Below are 23,427 nucleotides of genomic sequence, written 5' to 3'. Positions count from 1 at the left end.
TTCTCACCAATAGTTTACAAGAGTTCCCTTTTCTCTGCATCATCACCAACATTGGTTATTTTTTGTTATTTTAATAATAGCCATTCTGAATGGGTAAGATGATATTTCATGTTGGTTTTGATTTGCATTTCTCTGATGTTAGTAACGTTTAGCAGTTTTTCATATACCTGATGGCCGTTTGTATATGTTTTTTTTTTTTTGAGAAATGTTCTAAACATATCTAAACACAGAAAAGGTACAGTAAAAAACATGGTATAAAAGATAAACATGCCAGGCACGGTGACTCACGCCTGTAATCCCAGCACTTTGGGAGGCTGAGACAGGCTGACCACAAGGTCAGGAGTTCAAGACCAGCCTGACCAATATGATGAAACCCGTCTCCACTAAAAATACAAAAAATCAGCCAGGCATGGTGGTGCATGCCTGTAGTCTCAGCTACCCGGGAGGCTGAGACAGGAGAATCGCTTGAACCCGGGAGGTGGAGGTTGCTGTAGGCTGAGGTCACGCCACTGTACTCCAGCCTGGGTGACAGAGCGAGACTCTGTCTCAAAATATGTATACAAACACCATACTTTGATAGGACACTTACCATGAATGGAGCCTGCAGGACTGGAAGTTGTTCTGGGTAAGTCAAGGCGTGAGTCAATGTGAAGGACTACAATATTACTGTAGACTCCTACAGACTTTATAAACATTGTTTATTTAAACTACACTAAATTTTAAAAAATATTTTTCTTTCTTCAATAATAAATTAACTTTAGGTTACTATAACTTTTTTACTTTATAAACTTGTCAACTTTTTAAACTTTTGGATTCTTTTGTAATTATACTTAGCTTAAAACACAAACATATTGTACAGATATACAAAAATATTTTTCATCATATCCTTATCCTATAAGTTTTATTTTTAAATTTTTACTTTGTAAATTTTGTTAAAAATTAAGATACAAACACACATATTAGCCTAGGCCTACACATGATCAGGATCATCAATATCACCATCTTCTACCTCCACATCTTGTCCCACTAGAAGGTCTGCAGGGGCAGAAACATGCATGGAGCTGTCATCTATGATAACAATGCCTTGTTCTGGAATTCTTTCTGAAGGAGCTGCCTGAGGCTCTTTTACAGTTAACTTTTTTTTTTCTTTTTTCTTTTTGAGACAGAGTCTTGCTCAGTAGCCCAGGCTGGAGTGCGGTGGCGTGATCTCGGCTCACTGCAAGCTCTGCCTCCTGGGTTCACGCCATTCTCCTGCCTCAGCCTCCGGAGTAGTTGGGACTACAGGTGCCCGCCACTATGCCCGGCTAGTTTTTTTGTATTTTTAGTAGAGACAGGATTTCGCCGTGTTAGCCAGGATGGTCTCGATCTCCTGACCGTGTGATCCACCCGTCTCGGCCTCCCAAAGTGCTGGGATTACAGGTGTGAGGTGTTTTTTTTTTTTTTTTTTTTAACAAACAGAATAGACTCTAAAATAAGGATAAACATATAGTAAATACATAAATCGGTAACTTAGTCATTTATTACCATTATCAAGTATTATGTACTGTATATAATTGTATATGCTAGACTTATTGATTGATTGATTAAGACAGAGTCTCGCTCTGTCACCCAAGCTGGAGTGCAGTGGCTCGATCTTGGCTCACTGCAACCTCTACCTCCCAGGTTCAAGCAATTCCCTGCCTCAGCCTCCCGAGTAGCTGGGATTACAGGCGTGCGCCACCAGGCCTGGCTAATTTTTGTATTTTTAGTAGAGATGGGGTTTCACCATCTTGGCCAGGCTAGTCTTGATCTCTTAACCTCATGATCCACCTGTCTTGGCCTCCCAAAGTGCTGGGATTACAGGTGTGAGCCAACATGCCTGGTCTATGGTAGACTTTTTAGATTTTTATATGATTAGTCATGCAGTAGGTTTATTTACACCAGCATCACCACAAACATGAGTAATGCCTTGAGCCATGATGCTATAATGTCACTGGTCAATAGGAACTTTTCAACTCCATTACAGCCTTATGAGACCATTGTCGTACATATGGTCTGTTATTTGCTGAAATGTCATAGTGTGGCACATTATTGTATTTCCTTTCTTCTGCTTATTTTGTTTTTCATCTGTTCCTTTGCTTATTAAGGTGGAAGTTGAAATCATTGATTTGAGACCATTTTTTTCCTAATATAATATTTTGTGTTATAAAACTCTCCTTAAGTACTACTTCAGTGGCATCCTAAATTTTTTATATATTGTTTTCACTTTCATGGAGTTCAAAACGTTTTCTAATTTCCATTTTGATTTCTTCTGTGACCCATGAGTTTTTAGAAGTATGTTATTTTATTTCCATATTTGGAGATCTTCCAGAGCTCTTTCTGTTATTGATTTCTAATGTAATTCCACTGTGGTCAGAGAATACACTTTGTATTACTTCAGTCCTTTTACATTTATTGAGACTTTTTTTTTTTTGAGATGGAGTCTCGCTCCATTCCCTAGGCTGGAGTGCAGTGGCATGATCTCGGCTCACTGCAACCCGTGCCTCTCAGGTTCAAGCCGATTCTCCTGCCTCAGCCTCCTGAGTAGCTGGGATTATAGGTGCGTGCCACCATACCTGGCTGATTTTTGTATTCTTAGTAGAGATGGGGTTTCACCATGTTGGCTAGGCTAGTCTCGAACTCCTGACCTCAGGTGATCCACCCACATTGGCCTCCCAAAGTGTTGGGATTACAGGCGTGAGCCACCGCACCAGGCCGAGACTTGTTTTATGGTTCAGAATATGGCTTATTTTGGTAAATGTTCTGTGTGCCCTTGGGAAGGATGTGTATTCTGTGATGTACGATGCAGTGGTCTATAAATGTCAATTAGGTCAAATTGTTTAATAGTGTTGTTCAAGTCCTCTATTAATTTTCTGTGTGCTTATTCTATTAATTACTGAGAAGAGCATTAAAATAGCTGACTCTAAATGTGGGTTTGTCTATTTCTCCTTGCAATTCTATAAGTTTTTGCTTCTTATATATTTAGAAGTTATATTACTAAGTGCAAAAAGCGTATTACTTCTGCTTAAAGCATTAACCCCTTTATGATTATGAAATGACCTTATTTATCCCTCGTAATATTCACTCCTCTGAAATCTACTTTCTCTGATACTACTATAGCCACTCCAGCTTTCTTTTAATTAGTGTTAGCATAGGACAGTTTTCTGTTCTCTTACTTTTAACCTATTTGGGTTTCTATGTTTAAAGTATGCTTCTTGTTTATAGTTGGGTCTTGCTTATTTTATTGAATCTGGCAGTCTGCCTCTTTGCAGAAGTTGTTAGGCTACTTATATTTAATGTGATTATTGATATAGTTAGGTTTAAATCTCTTATGTTGTTTTCTGTTTGTCTCATCTGTTTTTTGTTCCCTGTTTCTTCTTTTTCTTCTTTTGAATTAACTGAGTATATTCCAATTCTATTTTACTTCCTCTGTATGCTTATTAACACTAACTGTTTCATTTTAACAGTTGCATTAGAGTTTAAAACATATCTTTAACTTCTTACAGTCTATCTTTAAGTGATGTTATACCACTTTATGTATATTCCCTTTTACCCCCTCAGCCTTTATTCTACTGTTATCATATATTTTACTTCTACATAGGTTATAAATCCCACAGTGTATTGTTACTTTTGTTTAAACTGTTAATTACCTTTTAAAGAAAATTAATCAATAAGAAATATTACATAATTGCCCCATGTGGTTACCATTTCCAATGCTCTGTATTCCTCTGTGTTGGTCCATGTTTCTGTTTGGTATTGTTTTCCTTCTGCCTGAAGAATTTAGCATTTCTTGTAATGCAAGTTTGCTGGTGGTGAGTTCTTTCAGCTTTTGAGTATCTGAAAATGCCTTTACTTTGCTTTCATTTTTGAAAGATATTTTTGCCGGATATGGAATGGATATAGAATTCTAGGTCGACAGTATTTTCTTTCAGTTCTTTAACAATGTTATTACACTAAATTCTTTTTTGGTAAATTCAGTAACAAGATATCTGCTGTCATCTTTATTTTTGTTCTGTGGTTGCTTTTGACTATTACCAGTTTTGAGAAATTTGATTATTATATATTTCAGTGTTGTTTTCTTAATGTTTCTTGTGTTTGGAGTTTGTTCAGATAGTTGGATCTGTGGGTTTTCATAAAATTTGGAGAAATTTCAGTTATTATTTCTTCAAATATTTTTTCTAGTTCTTCCTTTGTTTTCTCCTTCTGGGATTCCAATTCCAAGTATATTAAGTTGCTTCAAGTTCTCCCATATCTCATTGTTATTCTTTCTTTTTAAAAATTTTTTCTTCCTGTATTTTTAGATAGTTTCTATTATTATATCTTCAAGTTCACTAACCTTTTCTTCTGTAATGTCTAATCTGTTTTTTATTGTTTACAGTGTATTTTTCATCTCACAGGTTGTAGTATTTAATTCTAGATGTTTGATTTGGGTCCTTTTATATTTTCCATATCTCTGCTTAACTTGAACATATAGCACGTAATTATAATAACTGTTTTCAAGTCTTTGTCTGCTAATTATAACATCTGCATCAAATCTGGTTTGCTTTCCATTGGTTCATTTTTCTCTTCATTATGAGTATGGGTAGAGACTTTAAATCTTTTGTCACAGAACACCAAATTGTCCTCAAAATTTATCCTATTACTACCAGTACAGTCCTACTACTGCCAGTGCTTCTTTATTCTGCCAGCACTGAATTTGGTCCATCTTTAATCTTTGCCAGTCTCATAGGCTAAAACTATTTAATCCTGCAACAGATATTTTTTGAGCACTAACTATAAGCCCAGTGGCAGATGGTGGCAATTCTGTGGTGTTCCAGCAGCCACAGGAGATGCCCTCATGGTGGTGCTTATCACTTTGTATAGTTTATCACATTTTTATTTGCACTTTCTTTGATTATTAGTGATTTTAAGCATCTTTCCCTAAATTTGTTGGCCATTTATACTTCCTTTTTGGTATACTGTCTAAAAATGCCCACCAACTAGTTTTAATGAATTGTTTGAATATTTTTTATTCCTATTATTTACTAAGCTATTTATTTATCAAGGATAGACACTCACTTTCACTTTTTAAATAAAAATGTGTTTTTAAAATAAAGATATTTCCTTTAAAATAAACTAATACTTATGCATTATTTCTTTGAAGAAATGATTTCCACGTTACTCAAATACTTTTTGCTATATTAAAAGTAAATAGGAATCGATTCTGGTATAAAAACAATGTCCTTAAAGGAAAACTTTTACAAACGATATAGAAACACAAAATACATATATGAATACATAATACATTCATAAATATACAAGTAAATAATTTCATATATACTTGATAGCCAACAGATACATTACTTATATTCTTCAGAAACAATCATGCAGATTATAAATGTCACTTTACTCCTTTAATAATGAAATAGAAAGTCAAGGAGATGAAACATCCTCAGATTATATATTTTCAGCTGATTAAATATTTCTGTCAAAGTCATGCCATCTGTATTGGAAATGCCCTATATACAAGATTATTAATTTGTAATAATCTAAGATATATTCTTTAAAATGAGAAAATGTCAAAATGCCCGTTGTCAAGCATTTGCTTACCCTCTGAAGAGTATCAGGAGCTTTCTAAGGCACATGCAACCTATTCATCTGGCTGTGTAGGTAGATGTTGGGAGTACCAGAAAGGATGCCCTGATTGTGGCACAGGTTCTATAGAGGGCCTGTTGTCATTCATTGCCAATGTGAGGTGGGCAGGGAGGGCAGACCTTGAGATGTGTTCAGGTCTATGCAAGGTGTATGACTTGTATACATGTCACAAGACTATAAGCATCAACCCTTTGAATATGATAAAAAAAAATGCCTCTAGTTATGCTGTGAATAAATAAACTGAGCTGTTTTAATAATAGTGATGCCAGCAGCCAGAAAAGCCCCATGAAGCCTAACCCATCAGTTCTTCTGTTGGACTCAGGGCCCCCTGACTGACCTGTTTGGTGTAGGTGATCTCTGGCCACCTCAAACAAGCGCAGGTGCATGTTGGTGATGGGGTTAAAGGAGCCACAGGCCAGGAGAACCACAGGGATTCGGCTCTTCATCTTGCCCGGCACATCCACACCCGTTGCAGTGGCCACCCTGCTTTTATGGGGACAAAAGCTCATGTCAGGGAGTTAGCACTGAGACAATTATCCAGATCAGTCTCTCTAAACCATACACAGACCATTACTTCTCAACTTGTAAGATGACTGAGGAGGCCATTAAAACAACATTTAAGGAGGGTTTGCCATGGGCCATGAAGTACGCCAAGTGCTATGCCAAGGTATATCCTTCTCTTGCCAAGTCCTTTTTAACAACCCTGAGTGGTTACTCATACAGTTCAGGGACCTTAGAAGCTACTGGGCCAGGACTGGAACCCAGGCAGCCTGATCCCAGAACCCATGTTCTGTTCTGAACTTCTATATCCTCCTTGGGCTCCGACAGATCACCCTGGGGTCAGAAGGAGGGCTAGAAGACCCCCACAGTGTCATTTCTGGTAATCCTAATAGATCTCACAAGGTCCTAGAGTAGATTAGCACTTTTAAAATACTTTTTACTTTGAAACAATTTTAGACTTATTGAAAAAATGTTACAAAATTTATACAAAATTTTTTATACTCTTTATCCAGATTCCCCAATGTTAACATTTTACCACACTTGCTTTATCATTCACTCTTTCCACACACATACATACCTGTTTATAAATATTTTTTCTGAAATGTTTGAGAGTAAGTCATAGACATAAAATCTCTTTACCTCTAAATACTTCAGTATGTGTTTTCTCAGAATGAAGACACTTTGTTACATAACTGCAGAACAATGATTAAAATCAGGAAACCAACATTGTTACTGGACTATTATCTAATATGCAGACTGAATTCTGATCTCACATATTGTCCTTTATCTGGGGCCCAACCATTTTGAGAGGGTGCAGTCCACCCTCTGACCTCACTCTGTTGAGGTTAAAAGTAAGAAGGAAACAGCCCAGGCTCCAGGACTGGCTGGCAGACATGGTTCTCTTGCCTCTGAGATGCTGCGTCCTCGAGGTGGGCCTTGGGTGACCCCTAGTTCTGCCTCTCACTGGCTGTGAGGCCTAGGGCAAACCACAGACCCTCTCTGAGCCTCAGTTTTCTAACCTGCAAGATGGGGATAAGTTACTTACTCTTACAAGGTTATAGTAAGGATAGTTACATATGGAAAGTGCCTGATACAGAAGAAGCATTTAATAAACAATCACTGTGGTTGTGATGATGACAACAATGGTGAGAAAGATGCTGCTACTGCTGACCCTGATGGAGCAGGAGGAGAAAGGAGATGGCGGTGTTTCTGTGGTAGGCAGTGTTTAAGATGGCTCCCAGTGATCCTTCTAGAATTCACTGGTAATCTCATCCCTTAAGTATAGGCTGAAACTTGCTTACAACAAACAGAATACAGCAGTAGTGGTTACCACTTCTGAGCTAAGGTTACCAAAGGCCTCTGGCTTCCCTCTTGCTCACCTCTTTTGCTTTCTCACTTGCTCACCCTGATGCAGCCAGGAGGCAGGTTGTGAGCTGCCCCATGGAGATACCCATGGGCCCAGGGAGTGAGAGAGACCTCTGGTGGCCAACATCCAGTGAGGAACTGGATCTCCAACAACTATGTGCATGAGTGTGGGCATGATCTTCCCCCAGTCAAGTTTTCAGATGTGACTGCAACCCTGTGAACACTGACGGAAGCTTTATAAGACAGGTTTTATAAGTTAAATTATGTCTGGATTCAAGACCCACAGAAACTGTGAGATAATAAATAAAAATAATAAATAAATGTGTTGTCTTAAGCTGCTACATTTTGGTATAATTGGTTATGCAGTAATAGATAATACAGCAACCAACAGGAGGAATGCATTTACTGCCTTTATTGTTCATCTTGCTATGATGGTCTTAGCTGTAATCCTATAGTTCTGGGGGCAACATGTAGAGTGCTCAGTCACAGGAACCTGGGACCCTGCTTGTATCAAAGGAAACTGTTTCAATTTGGCCCATGTTATCTCCTTCTCCAGGCTTTCATCCAGCTTCCTACTTTATATTCTAGCAACAATGAACTACCTGTTAGGACTTCTTTGTGACATCTTCATGGCTTCCTGCTTCAACCTTCTGTACAGGCTATTTTGGTTTCCTCCAACCAGAAAACCCCCCAGCACATCCCAATATGTTAAGACCCAATTCATATGATTACATTATTTATTACTTCAATCACTATTTATCAATTACTTGCTAGGTACCTATATCAGTTAGGGATATATTAGCTGCAAATACCAGAAGCCTAACCTCAGTGGTCTAAACAAAGAGAGGTTCATTTGTTTCTAACATGACAAAAAGTCTGGAAGTAGGCACCTAATGATATTAGATCATGGGTTCAACAATGACTTGCAATTCTTTCAGTTTCTCTCTCATGGTCACAAGATTGCTGTTGCAGCTACAGCCATCATAACCTCAATAAAGGCAAGAAGGAGGAGCAAGAAGCTGTACCAGATTAGCTATTCCTCTTAATCAAGAACACAAGAGCTTTTTTAGAACCTCCTGTAAATTTTGCTTCTGTCTCATTGGCCAGAACTAGGTTACATGGCCACTCTAGCTACAACAAAGGCTAGAAAGGCATCTATTTAGCTTGACAGCCTCTCTAGTGAGAACAGTAAGGGAAAGGGTATTGGAAACTGGATTAACTAATCCACCGTGGCTGCCACAGAGTTGGGGATACAAGTGTCTGGGTGCTGGGAGGGTGGAAGGCTGCTGAGACGGCTTCTTTGACATCTAGCTTAGGTTAACTCATCTCTGACTTACCTTTAATAAATCACATGCCGCATTTTATTGAAAAAGCCTGCTTATATGTCTTTCCTATCCACTGGACAGTAAACCCTTTAGGAAAGGAAGTGGTGTTTTCTCCATCCTGGGATTTCAGCTCGAAGCACAGAGCCTGGCCCAGAGTAGGGATCAGTGAAGACTGAAACAGGGCACTGGCTGGCTGGAGGGTGTGTACTCTGAGCTACAGTGTGAAGATGAAAAACTCTCAGCCTAGGTGGGCCGTGGTGTCTTCACACTTCCTTTGAGGCAGCAGGAATCCCCCCTACTGTGTGGGAAGAAAGCAGTCAACAAGCTGCTGCTAGCTTTTTCCTAGGGAGATTGGATGGTTTAATGAGATATTTGCAAAGTGTGCCAAGCTATTCACAAGAGCAGCCTCATGATGACTGTAACTGAAAAGGTGGCTGTTTTTTACAACTATTATGAAGTCTTTCAAAATTCTATTTCATTTTGACAAAATATACATTGTTAGAACCATTAAAACATGTAACTGTAGCATCTCAAGTAACCTGGGGGCTCTCATCCATTTTTCCAAAAGTTCCCAGAAACTGTAAATTAGAACATTTGTTTGAATGGTGGCATCAACAGCAATGAAATGTGATGCTGAGAAGGAGAATAAATGACCTTTATTAAGTGCCTCTTGCTTTTTCTTTTTTTGCTGTGGGCATACTGAGCCACACTGTTCTAATGGAGACTGTGCTCTGTCTGGGCCACGTCGCAGGCTGAAGGACACAGTGAGTGTGCATTCATTCCCAGGATCAGTAACAGGGTCAGTGCACCTGTACCATTTGTACACTCCAATTTGCTTCAACTAAGTACCCTCCCAAGCCAAACCCAGAGAAATACAGTGATAGGGCTAAAATGGACTCACTCCAGGGACGCACCAGGACAATAAACTGGCTCTGATTTGAGTGCCAGTCTCATCAGACACAAGGCAAGATGCATGCCATAAAAGTGTCCCATCTGCCCTTATCATCTAATAATATCTAGTGAGACGGAGCAAGTGAAGGAGACTTTTGCTATTGGGAAAGGCTTCTCATCAATAAGCATTTAATGGAGGCCACAGAGTAATAATTGCTGCTAAAGGATTTAACAAGTTGAGAATGTGGTGTACAGGCTTGTTGGAATTTATCACTAAACTGGAGACAAGGCAAACAGGTTCTACCTTTGGCTCCCGCCCCCTCTCCAGCTTACTGCCTCCCACTCCATAGTCATCAGAGAGCATCTCGTCCCACTCCTCAAGCACAACATGCTGCTTCTGCAAATGCAGTCATGACCACCTGAAATGCCATCGTCATCCTTGCCACCCTGGTGATCTGCCTTCAAGGTTTTCTCCCTGGAATATTTACCTTGTATCTCCCCCAATAGCCCCCCACTATCATGCTAACTCTGTACTTGTTTTTCACATTTTATCACCTTTTTCTTTCTTCACCAGAGAATTGTCATTGCTTTTTATGCATGTTGCTCTTCTCCAAGTGGAAGATAATCTCTTAGAGGTGTTTATTTTTAAATTTTTTTTTTAAGAGACAGAGTCTCACTTTTTTTTTTCCAGTTTGGAGTGTAGTGGCATAATCACAGCTCACTGCAGCCTCAAACTCCTGGGCTCAAGTGATTAGAGAGTGGTTTTTAAATTCATCTTGGTCCTTTCAACTCCTAGCACTGTGCCTGGCACCAATAAGTACTCAGGAAATGTGTGTGGAACGAACAAGAGAGTCAATGTCTATCCCTAACCAAGTATTTTTGTCAGATGGCTACCTCTTCTCTTTGGTTCTGTCCCAGTCAATGGAATGAGTCTTCCAGAGATATAAAGTGAACTTTCTGGCTCCCTGAAGGTACACAATATCTCTCCCCAAAGCTCCATTTCACTTTTTAAAATTTCACTCAATCTGAAATTTAAAAAAGACATCCTTGCCTGTTGGGCCCTCTTTAACACCATGATCCTGTCAACAGGGATATGCTGGCCTCCTGCAAACTGACACCGAGGTCATCCCTCTGCCCTAGAGAACTGGAGGTTGATGGCTGTCCATTTGCCAAGACGGTCCAGACAATTCCTTCCAGATTTTACTGCCTAGACATTGCTCATTGCACTGTTTTTCAGAGTCCATCCAGTTTCTCCACAACAGCCAGGTCTCTGGCACTGCCCTGCCTGCCAACTACTCAGTGAACAACTGTTTATTAAGCATCTACTAGTGGCCAGGCCCTCGACTGGACAGTAGGATGCAATAGGAGGAAATGCAGATGTAGCCCTCACCCTCAAAGAGCTTCCAGTCATCTATGGGAAGGACAATTCAACAGACAATAACCCCAGGGAAAGGGTTCAGGGCTTAACACCTCACTGTGAGAGGGTGAATAATTGGCCCCTGAAAATGACCGTGTCCTAATCCTTGGAACCTGTGAATATGTTATGTTACATGGTAAAAGGGATTTTACAGACATGATTACATAAAGATTTTTGAAATGAGGAGGGTAGTCTGGATTACTCAGTTTTATCTTGAAGGCCCCCATAAAGAGGGCAGCAACGGGGCTACATAAACAGAGAAAGAGATGTATGAAAGAAGCAGTCGTCAGAGAAGAGAGAGGTGCTAGGAAGGGGCCATGAACCAAGCAATGCAAGCGACCCCTAGCTGCTGGAGAAGGCAAGGAAATGACTGTCCCCAGGGTCTCTAGAAGGAATGCAGACCCCTTCATTTTAAACTTCTGACTTACAAATCTTGAAGGCAATACATTTGTGGTTTTTTTTTTTTTGTTTTTTTTTTTTGACAGTATTTTGCTCTTGTTGCCCAGGCTGGAGTGCAATGGCATGATCTCGGCTCACCGCAGCCTCCGCCTCCCAGGCTCAAGTGATTCTCCTGCCTCTGTCTCCTGAGTAGCTGGGATTACAGGTGTGTCCCACCATGCCTAGCTAATTTTGTGTTTTTAGTAGAGACAGGGTTTCTCCATGTTGGTCAGGCTGGTCTCGAACTCCCAACCTCAGCTGATCTGCCTGCCTTGGCCTCCCAAAGTGCTGGGATTACAGGCATGAGACACCGCGCCTGGCCAAATTGGTGGTGTTTTAAGCCACACATTAGTTTCCTATGGCTGCAGTGATTTGTTACAGCAGCCATAGGAAGTTAACACACTTTTTAGTGGCAGGCTGTCAGAAAGGACTTTCCAGCTACAGCAGGAATGGAGAGGGAATTGAGATGCTGGGGAAGATAGCGAACACTGTGTCAGGCACAAGGCATAGTGCTGCAAAGGCCTAGACACAGCAGCTGAAGGTGGGGGGTGAGCTGAAAGATGTCAGTATGGCTCACGTGTGGGCAGGAGCTGATGTGTGAGTGGCTCAAGATGAAGCTGCAGAGTGTAGAAGGATCACGAGGGACCCTGGGTGCCTATGAAGTTTAGATTTTATCCTATGGGCAAGGAGGAAGCCTCTGAAGGATTTTAAACAGGGATGTGACTTGCTCAGTCTGTGTTTCAGAAAGAGTACTCAAGTGCATCAGGAAGTTTCAGGGACAGTGGGTACATCAGAAAGTCTCAGAACGGCTCCAGTTGCCCTCAGGTCTTTCTGACTGGAGAAGGCCAGGCAGCCTCCATCTTCCTGGAATATGGTCTCTTCCACTGCTCACATCTCACCTGGCTCACCACGTAATGTGATACTGGCCAATACTCCATGCGTACTAAGTTCTAACCTAGTGTGCACCCCTTAGCCCATTTGTCACAGGCCGTCACAGAGGCACAGTAAGGAAGGCGACCCGGGAAGGTTAAGTGCCGTCACTGCAGATGTAATGTGCTAATGCTCATGGCTTGGGAGGCAGTTAATTTACCTTTCCCTGCGGTGAGCATTTCTAATGGGCCAGGCCTGGGAAAGTGGCTGAAAACATCCCTGTTTATTATAGACATAAAGCAGATGGCTTCAGGCAGAATGGAAATGGATTCTACAAACATCTTTCATTACACAGACCTCTTGACCAGCCTCCTCATCTTAAAGAAAACACAAGTCATGGTTTGTACGTGGGGCTGACGACCACATTTTTCAGGACTCGGTGAAACCATTTCCATCTGTGTGCGTGTGTCGATTTCTCCAGGGCAATCAACCTTCATGCGAACTCCAGTAGTTTTCCCTTTTAACTTTGTTGGATTCACCTGCTGTCGCTACGGGCACACAATGCTGCTAAAAACAAAAGCAAAGCATGCCTTCCTTGTCAGTGTGAGGATCCTCTGCCAGCCACCCCTTGGAGGACACAAACATGTCAATTAAGCATTCATCCTCATTATGAGACTCCCAGGAAAGCAGGCAGCCCACTCTTCAGTTTCGAGAAATTTCAAAAGATTTGAAGGAGCACAGGGAGTGGAATGAGATCTCTTGCAATGCCATACTCATGAGTTTGGGACTAGTTTCAATTGCTGCAATAAAGTACATCTGAGTAACTGCTACTGGGTTTATTGAGTAATAGGCTAGGCACTGTGCTAAAAACTTCACACACATCAATGCTAATTCTTTCAACATGCCTGGAAGGGAAGGGTTTGTGCTTGCTTTCTGGTAAAGAGTCCAATCAACCTCCCAAGGCTCAGTGAGCCACATAGAAAATGGAGATAATTATATCTACCTCTTAGAACTCTCATGAGGGTTACTGGAGGTGACCCAACTAGCACAGTGCCTGGCCCACAGAGGGTTCTCCAGAAATATTAGCTCCTTTGTCTTTCATTGTCTTTAAAACATAATTTGCCACTCTGTATACCAGCTTCCAGGCAGTTCTTTACCTTGTTTGAAAAAGACCTCCCATTTTTCTAGTTACCCATGATCAAGACCTGCCAGCCCTTGGACACACATTCGGCATCCTTCTACCCATTAGTCAGCTCACTCAGACCAGCTCGGCCTGGGAGATGTCACCACTGAAGGGTGCTGATGAGGAAGGTCAAGCCCAAGTACCAATGCTGCAGTCATTTGTCTAGCTCCAATAAAACAATCCTCCTCTAAGTATCTCTTGTCTCTGGAATTTAGAGTCACTATTGAAAAACACAGGAACAGACAGTCTAATATCATTCTGGTAGAAGTAACATTTTCTAATGATGAAAAATAAATATGCCTCAAATCATAGCTGACCTGTCAACTTGGACAAAGAAGGCAGAAAAGGGGGTTAGAAGGTGAGGAGTGTTTTGGGTCTGCTGTTAGGAATGCAAATAGCAGAAAATTAAAAACACAACCTACTAGCTACTGTGCTAGTGCCCTGGAGATAGAGGAGTAAATAAAATCTGTTCCTGTCCTCAAGAAGGTTATAATCTAGCAGGAAGAACAAGCATCAAGGACCTCTGGTAGGATAGAGTTTGCTGGTGACTCCTTAATATCCATTCTCCCATTCTCTTTAGTCACAGAATGCCTGCCTTCAGCTGGGCATATTGCTACCTTTCCCAGTGTCTTTGGCAGTAGGCTGAGGCCACATGCCTAAGGTCTGGCCAGTGATCTTAGGTCAGGCACTGTCCTTAAAAGGGAAAGGCATGCCTTTCTCCTCTTCTCTACTCTTGCTACCAGGAATGTGATAGCTGGAGTATGGTAGCTATCTTAGACCCTGAGGACAAGAACCAACTCCAGGTTTGACAAAGAATAGGTCAAGAGAAAACCAGGACTCGATGACCCTGAAGCTGTCATACCAGCCCCAGGCTGCTACCTCCAGGTTTCTTTTACCTGGGGGAGAAACGATCTTCAAAGCCACCATTATTTTCCATTTTTCTATTATACACAGCTAAACCTAATTCTAACTGCTATGCCAATATTTAATGAATGTTTCTTGTGTTAGTATATAAAAATGGAAAAGTATGTAAACTTTTAGAACTTTCTATTGCCCCAGTTAAGTCTATTTTATACGCAGAAACTCAAATGGACATTGTTTGAAAGGGAAAAAATTCACCTAAGGAAAAAACAAAAACTACCATAACTTAATTTGCTACATGAATTTTTCATGGGAGGAAAAATCCTTACTCAGGACTCTGGATGGCTGAAATGTACAGCAGTGAATCTTTTCTGTAGATCACAAAAACCAGACGCTGTCCCATCTACTTCTCCCCCAAAACAGATTCATTATGGCTCGTTGTCGCACTCTGCTTCTAGTGGGCATTTGCCATATGGCTTGGCAGTTTAATGGTTTTCTGATACTTGACAAAAATGAAGCACAATTATTTTGCAAGGAGCTTGCGTTCCTAGATGGGTCTTTTCCAAATAACAGCTGTGCCTCAAAATTGAGTTACTCAATTTGCAATTTGTGGACACAATACTCAAACATTTACAAGTGAGCAAAACCTCAAATCACTTGGGCTATTTCCAGATATCAGAGTTTATGAAGTTTTTAGCAATGTTATGAGTGTGCAGCTGTCAACAAACTCAAGCCAGCATCTCTGAACCACCAAACCCTGCAGGCAGCAGTGATGTCCTACTTATCAACAGACCACGTGGAATTGACTACAAACCTGTGGGACAGAAAGAACATGAGGGCAAGAAGCCTCACCCCTAAAGCCCACAGACTAAATCTCTATTACTTTCTTTCCATTTCCTTCCACATTTGTGTAAGTGATGTCCAAATCTACAGCTCCAGACTTGACCCTGTTTATGGGCCCCTAAAGGTCCATGGGCATCTGCCTGACACTGGCTTGATGACAAGACAGACATGGAATCAAAGCCAACAAGTACTTCCTAACCGAGTTATCTTGACTAAGTGTATCAATCAGGACAGGCCAGGTAAGCTGCACTAACAAACAACCCTTAATCTTAGTGGCTTAAAACAATAAAGGTTTATTTCATGTTCATAATATATACCCATTCCACACGGGTTGAAGGCTCTGCTCTGTGTCATCGACAAAATTGTCCCTCAATCCATGACTCAGGATGATAGACCAGCCACTACATGGAATGCAGTTAGTCACAATAGTAGAGAGAAAGAAGGCTCTGGAAAGTCCCTCACCAGCAACTTTACGCTTGGCCCCAAATTGCCACATGTCACCTCTATAGATCCCACGCAACTACAGTGAGCTAGAAAGTACAATTCGTCTCCATGTGCTGAAGGTAGAAAGCCAGAAATATCTGGCAAATAGCCTTGTGCTTACTATATGACTTAATCGGTCAGTCTCAGCCTTAGTGACCCATACGGAAAATGGAGATTTTGGCCTCACTCTACCTCTCCTACTTGTCTCTCACCCACCTTCTCTATTCCTTACAAGTACTCCGTATCATCGTCAAGCTGGGATCACCTACCATTCTCTGATGTGTCTTCTGCACGTTCCTGCTTCTTGGGCCTCTGTTTATGCCATTTCTTAGTGTTAGAATGTTCTCTTCCATGCTAACTCTCCTGTGGAGCTTCCTGCAAGGCCCACCTGGAAGTCAGAGCTCCCTCCTCTAACCTTGTAAAGGTGATATACTGTATGTCTAGATACAGACAAATATTTTTAGTCTATATTTTTGAGCCCCCACTCTTTCCTTGCCTAGCACACTGTAAACCCCTGAGGGCAGGGATCCCACTGGGTCTAATGCAGAGTGGAAGATGACTTTAAGAGATATTTACCTTATTCATTGGGAGACAAGGTAAGAGTGAAAAGTAGAACAGAGTGGGAGCCAGGGAGCAGCAGCCCACTTCATGGCAGGATCTAGGCTGAAGCAGGTAGCTGTGGAAGAAATATTCCCCAAGTCAAAACAGCAGAGCCCCAGGTTTGTCCACCCTCCCATCCCCATTACTGCCTTCAGCATCTGGCACTTCTTCTTTACCCGGTTTGCTTTCCCTTTTGAGAATTTGTGCCTCCTAATCTGGGGTGTCAGTTCCCTTCCAAACTTAAATTTTGTTTTAACCCCATAAACTGTATCTGCTGCCTTGGCTGAGTCCCATCCAAAGACCCTGATTCCTGATTCCCACCTTAGAGGTAATATTTGATTCCTCTATCCTCTCCCTGCCTCTGCCCATACCCAACCTGGGGTCCATCCAAAGGCTCCCACTCCAGTCTAACAGTGGGCAATATGCCACATTTAGTGTTGGGAAAGCATCTTGTGCCATCTACAGCCCTGAGGGCTTCCCTGTGTAGCAGCAAAATGCAGAAGCAATTGTTCATAATGACATCAGGGGACGGCACCATGGCCCTTCTAGTGCTCAAATCACAAAACTGGCAGCCATGTGGCTCTTCTCCCTCCCCTGCCTTGATAGTTCCACCTCTGTAATATCTTTATTGCTCATCCCTCTCTCAAACTGCACAGTCCCTGCCTTAGATTGGGACTCATTATTTCTCAATTGGATCTGAATGTACTCCTAGCTCGTCTCTTTTTTCCAGTCTCACCTCTGATCCATCCTCTGCGTAGCTGCCCAAGGGATCTTTCAACACAAACATTAACATGCTGATTCCCTGCTTAATCTCTTCCCCATCAGTTCCACTCTGGATAATGTTGAAATTCTTTAGGGTGTCATCCAGAGCCCCTTACCTGGTCGTGACCTTTTCCCCCAAGGCTTGCTACTTACCCTCCAAACCCCTCCTTATGGCTGCTCTGTCAAACTGCCTTTCATTCTGTCCTGAGTGCTCACTCATTCTCACCCATCTGTGCCAGGCTAATGGCTACATCACTTAGACTTTACCTCTTCTACAAAGCTCTCAATGCCTATTCCTTCTAAGCTAAGTTGGGTCTTCTCCTGCGCCTTCCACATCCCCTTAGACCTTTCTCTCTTACATCTCATCCCATCCTACCTTACCCTCTATTCATTGCCTATCTATCTTACTGGAGAGTGAGCTTCTTGAGGGCAAAGAATGTGTTTTATTTTTGTATCCCAAGCTCCAAGCATAGGGTCTTGCTCAGAGTAGTGTAAAACGTGTGTGGAATAATCAAATTGAATGTATAGATGAGGTCAAGACAAAAACGATGTTGGGAGGCAATTCTCCATGGGTTGCTCATGTTTCTGCATGTCTTTCAAGTAAGGCATTGGCTGCTGATTGTTCTGGACTTCTTTTCATGGATATTTGAATAGCCAACAGCAGCCTTGGAAGACCAATATCGTCTCCTGCTGGGGCAAAAGCAGGCAGAGTTACTGTCTAGTATGATGAGATGATGTCCCCCTTTGGAGCAAAAGACAGACATGTTTATTGTCCCTGATAAAATAACTGGGTTTCCGAAGCCCAGGGATCTTCTCCCATTACACAATCCACTGCAAGTATGGGTATTGTGTGGCCATCGTCATGTCCTCCTGTGGGAACTGTAGCTCAGAAAATGGCACAAGAAAATGCTGACATTTGGCTACTGCTGTCGCCGTGAATAATAAAGTATTTTGTCTCTGTGGGAGGAGTCTCATGTCTTCTGCCAGCATCCATGAAACAGTGGCAGGTTAACTTGTTAGCTTGCAAGTAGGGTAAAATTTCAGACCTTTTATGGTTCTTTACAGACAGCAGTCAATTCTGGACTTCCTCTAGTGAACCAGGAAATCCACAGATGGATGGACAATTGAGAAGAGAAAGATGTTGAGGAGATACTAGAGTTCATGAGGCCCTGACCACACTCCTTCCATACATAATACAATTTATTTCCATCAGAAAGAAACTCAGATAAAAGTGACTGTCTACACAGCCACAGTCCAGCTGTCTTCACATGGAAACAGAATCAGGAGAACCCCTTTCCCAGTGAGGACAGTGCATGGTGGGAGTCTGTAGTCCCATGCACCAGCAGGACAGGTTTTCTCAAACTATGCATGCATAACGGTCCTAGGAACATGCTAGTAGAAATCGTACCATGATCATCAGTATGCGTGGTGGATTCCAGTTAACAGAAGGAGGTCAGACAGAAGGAGCTAGTGTCCCTTCTGAGTGGGCAAAAAGCAGCCTGATCAGGGGAAAACTCAGATCATCCAGGTTGCTTTCTGGTTTTAAGAAATGAAGATTCTGATAAAGGAGAAAGAAAAATTGCTGAGGAATATAGGGTGACAGCTGTCTCCCTTATGCTACTGTCAGCCTTGTCCCTAAGTTCTCACATCCTCTTAGGATCAGCCCTAAAATGCAATCTAAAAATCCTAACAAAAAAGGTCACTTTGTTTTAGCTTGTTTGTTCATTCATTTACTCAAAGAGAAATCAAGCTGCCACTACTACTGAGTTCCTTAAGCTAACAGGATAACAACAGGATCCTGAAATATCTGGGAAGGGTGGAAACTCGGCCAGGCTCTCCATGAAGGTTGAACAGGCCAGTGGAGGCTCCATGAATCACAGTGGGGAGGTGCAGGCAAGAGACATGGTGACCAAGGAGAGCTGTTCACCTGATACGTTCACTGGGTGCAACATAACCAAGTCCAGAGCCATTCTCTCCAATCTCATGTAACATAATTTCCTCCTAGAAATTATATGCCAAGCAGCCCAGCTTCTCTTCTTCACTGAGCTATGAGTAGACTGCCATGGTGATAAGCAGATAACTGCAAATCTAGGCAGTGATCTGTGAAGTCAGAGCAGGCCTGAGTCAGATTTGAGGCTGTGATTAATTAAAAATTTTAACTGAGTTCATCTAACATATATTTAATGGTATGCATAATCACTATTGTGTTAGCTAGAAATTAGGCCTGAATGGTGGGCAGTGCATAAGTAACAACTGTAGTCTCTATGATTCTTAAGCAGACAAACTTAATTTTGTTTCTTCCTGCAGTTATTGCTTCAGAATCCACAACTGCAACTGGCAGAACATGTCCTGTCCATGTTCCCACCAAAGCCTATGCATAGGTTAACAAGTATCAAGAAGCTTGACACATTTGCCAGTAAGTTATACACAACCCTCCAGCTAACCCCATACCAGGCTCCCTCCCACGAGATGAGGACTTGTTGACTTCCCTTACTGTGTATGAATTTAAAAATCAGCAAAAGCTTAATTTGCTTCTGTGATTTCCAAAGAACTAATGTATTGAACTGCTATGCTACATCTTAGCTGATGGCTCTTTTTCTAGGCCATTGTGATACATGTTGACCTATGAGTGTGCATGCCACAAGCACAGCATTTTCTATAGTTGGAACAGAGAGGCTGTCCAGAGGATAGGAAAGAAAGGGCCTGGCCCCAGGGGACCAGTCATATCCCTGGGCCTCAAGGTCAACAGGCAGAGCTAGGTTATAGTTAGGCCAGAGGAACTAAAGAACACTGCACTCTTGGAGGCTGGGATAAAGCCCAGGGAAGACATATGAAGGTATCAGCACCAAAATTAAGACAGTGAAGCTTCAGCCCACAGACATCCAACTCATGAGCATTCACCTGTATGTGCTGGACTCAATAAAATAATAATTTACATATAAAATAAAATGTAGGCTGACATGAAATGATTTACACTGTCTTCCACGAGCAGATGTTCCAGAGTAAGTGTGATACAGCCCAGGAGAATCTGCTGGTTCTTCTTGCAGCCCAACAATTCCCTTTTCTTCTGGCTGACAAACACCAATTTTGTTTTGCTTCAGGGATAAGCGGCATAAGAACCACAGCACCACACCTACCATGGAAGTCTCATGCTCTTTGTTAGCGATTGGTTAGGCATGGGCATGTGACCTAGTTCTGGCCAATGAGATGCAAAAGAAAGTACCTGGAAACCAGGAAATATTCTCCTAGATGATAAAGAGCACTGATGAGAAATCCCCCTTTCTGTCTCTTCTTTTACCTGCCTCCCCTGGACACTGTGGCGTAGAGATACGATGCTTGGGGCTGCTACAGCCCTCCTATGACCACAAAGGGAAGGCCTAGAGAACTATATTAACCTTGTACAGTATTACCTTTCTCCAGACTTATTATTACATAAACCGCTAAAATACCTTTATTGGTAAAGCTCCTGCTGGTCAGGTGTTCGGTGGTGTGTGGCCCAAAGCATCCAGAGATACACCTCAAGAGGCCTCGGATCTTGCCTTTCTCTAATGGTGTGTACACTTTCATGGGCCAAATGTGATCCCAGTGTGCAAAGATAAGTATCTTCTGCATAATTTGGTCCCTAACATCAAGGGAGCAACTTCATGTGGGTTGCAGTTAAAGAGAGACTGCACCTGTGCCTGAGGAGGCCTTGGTGTATGGGGCCTAGGAAAGGATGGTATGTTGAGCCCCACTGTGGCGCTGCTCTGGGAACTTTTCAGAAACCATTTTGAATGAACATTACTTTTGGTTGGCACTGTGACTTACTTTGAATGAACATTATTTTTGGTTGGCACTGAGAACTAAACCTCAGGGAAAGCTGCCTCCAGAACCTCTTAACAGACCCCTCTGGACTACATCCAGTGTCCCATGGGCACAATGGGGACATTGATGAGGGCAGCCCTGCATCTGGTAGAACGATCTCCACATTCTTGATCGCTCCATAGGGTGGCTTCCTTCACTGCAGTGTCCTCACTCCCCCTCTTCACAGGGTGAGGCAGCCCTGCTTTTCCTGCCTTAGTGCTGGCTGCTTCCCTCCTGTAACTTATGATCTGACACAGGTTGGCGACTTGAAAAAACCTGAATGTACACTGCACTCTGACACCTCCATGCCTTTGATCTTGCTGGACCCTCTGCCTAGAATGTCCTTTCCATCCATCTCTCTCTGTTAAATTTTGCTCCCCAACACTCAGCACATATAAGGCTGTCCATAAAAGGTCTCCTTTACTCAACAACAAAAACAAACAACCCAATTAAAAAGTGGGCAAAGGACTTAAGTAGACATTTCTTTAAAGAAAACATATGAATGGCCAACAAGCACATGAAAAAATTCTCGACATCCCTAATAGCTAGGGAAATAAAATCAAAACCACAATGTGAAACCACCTTCTATCTGTTAGAATGACTGTTAACTAAAAAATAGAAAATACCAAGTGTTGCAAGAATGTGGAGAAATGGGAACTCCCATGCATTGTTGGTGGGAATGTAAAATGGTGCAGCTGCTATAGAAAACAGTATGGAGGTTACTTAAAAGATTAAAAATAGAATAGCCATATGATCCAGGAATTCCACTTCTAAGTATATACTCAAAAGAATTAAAAGCAGTGATACAAACAGATATTTGTACACTCTTATTCACAGCAGCATTATTCACAGTAGCCAGAAGGTGGAAGGAATCCAAGTGTCCATTAACAGAAGAATGGATCAACAAAATGAATGGAAAAACAAAACACACATTGCATGTATATAACAAAATATTATTCAGCATTAACAAGGAAGGCAATTCTGACATATGCTACCATATAGATGAATCTTAAGGACATCATGCTAAGTAAAAATAAGCCAGTCATAAAAGAACAACTATTGTATAATTCCACTTATATGAGGTACCTACAACAGCTAAATTAATAAGATAAAGTAGAATGGTGGTGTCAGGGGTTGGGAGGAGAGGGGGAAGGAATACTTATTATTTAAAAGGTATAGACTTTTAGTTTTGTGAGGTAAGTTTTGAAGATTGCTTACACAACAATATCAATGCACTAAACACTACCGAATTATACACTTAAAAATGACAAAGATGTTAAATTTTATATTATGTGTATTTTATCACAATCAAACATTTAAAATTAAAGGTCTCCTTGTTAAGCCTTCTCTGATGCCAGGCTTCGATACCATTGCATTGCTTGTCAATCTCTGCCTTGATTCCTTGTTTTCTGTTCTATCAGGGTTGTCTTAAGATTTAGCCAGTTGCCTATACCAAGAGAATCACAGAGAAATAGCACCAGAGATCTGATAAAACTATTCCTAAAGTCAATCCCATCTCATCCCATCTAGGGCATTTCAATTATGTAAGCCAATAAATACCCTTTTTATCATGAAGTCAATTTTAGTTGGTGTGACAGCTGCAACCAACATCAACCTAATTGATGACACATTTGGCCTGAAATAAAAGAACGCTAACAATAAGGAAAACAGCTCTGAGATTTCTAGGGAATAGAAAAAAATTTGCAAAAGAATGCAAATAAGACTGGCATGTACCTGACCTCTTATTTGCAATGCTGCATGCAAAAATGCAATGAGCAATACCAGCATACTGAGAGAAAACAATTTTAAATCTAGACCATCAACTAAGTACAGGAATAGAACAAATACAGTTTAAAATATGAAAGGACCCAAAGTTTACCTCTCAGTCACTCTAAGAAGTTCTTTGAGGATGTGTTCCAGCAAAACAAGGAAGAAAAACAACATAAGTAGAGGTAATTTAACTCTGGGGAAAGGTGAAGCTAGAATGAAAGTTGTATAGGCTGAGGAGTAAGAGCTGAGGGCAGAGTGTGAAAATGTGGAGCTCTAAGAAAGAATGCAAATAAGACTGGCATGTACCTGACCTCTTATTTGCAATGCTGCATGCAAAAATGCAATGAGCAATACCAGCATACTGAGAGAAAACAATTTTAAATCTAGACCATCAACTAAGTACAGGAATAGAACAAATACAGTTTAAAATATGAAAGGACCCAAAGTTTACCTCTCAGTCACTCTAAGAAGTTCTTTGAGGATGTGTTCCAGCAAAACAAGGAAGAAAAACAACATAAGTAGAGGTAATTTAACTCTGGGGAAAGGTGAAGCTAGAATGAAAGTTGTATAGGCTGAGGAGTAAGAGCTGAGGGCAGAGTGTGAAAATGTGGAGCTCTAAGAAA

General features: G+C 41.5%; 1 protein-coding gene across 5 annotated transcripts in view; it reads right to left on the bottom strand.

Annotated features, from left to right (window-relative positions):
- The window catches only part of NMNAT3 (nicotinamide nucleotide adenylyltransferase 3), a 110,072-nt gene that overhangs the window by 54,145 nt on the left and 32,500 nt on the right, over positions 1-23,427 (bottom strand). For 2 of the 5 annotated variants that reach the window (XM_031663726.1, XM_031663724.1), the window contains exons 2-3: positions 16,406-16,505; positions 5,990-6,138 (exon numbers count right to left, since the gene is read on the bottom strand). Coding sequence is in view for 3 of the 5 variants with exons in the window: in XM_031663724.1 (XP_031519584.1) it covers positions 5,990-6,098 (109 nt within the window). In the remaining 2 variants the exon portion in view is untranslated. Of the gene's footprint in view, positions 1-5,989; positions 6,139-16,405; positions 16,506-23,427 lie in introns of those variants that run through there. The other 3 variants (XM_009201612.4, XM_009201613.4, XM_009201614.3) reach the window with 3 other exon arrangements.

Source organism: Papio anubis, chromosome 2 (genome assembly GCF_008728515.1).
Source record: "Papio anubis isolate 15944 chromosome 2, Panubis1.0, whole genome shotgun sequence".
NCBI lineage: Eukaryota > Metazoa > Chordata > Mammalia > Primates > Cercopithecidae > Papio > Papio anubis.
This window is presented reverse-complemented; position numbering and strand designations above follow the sequence as displayed.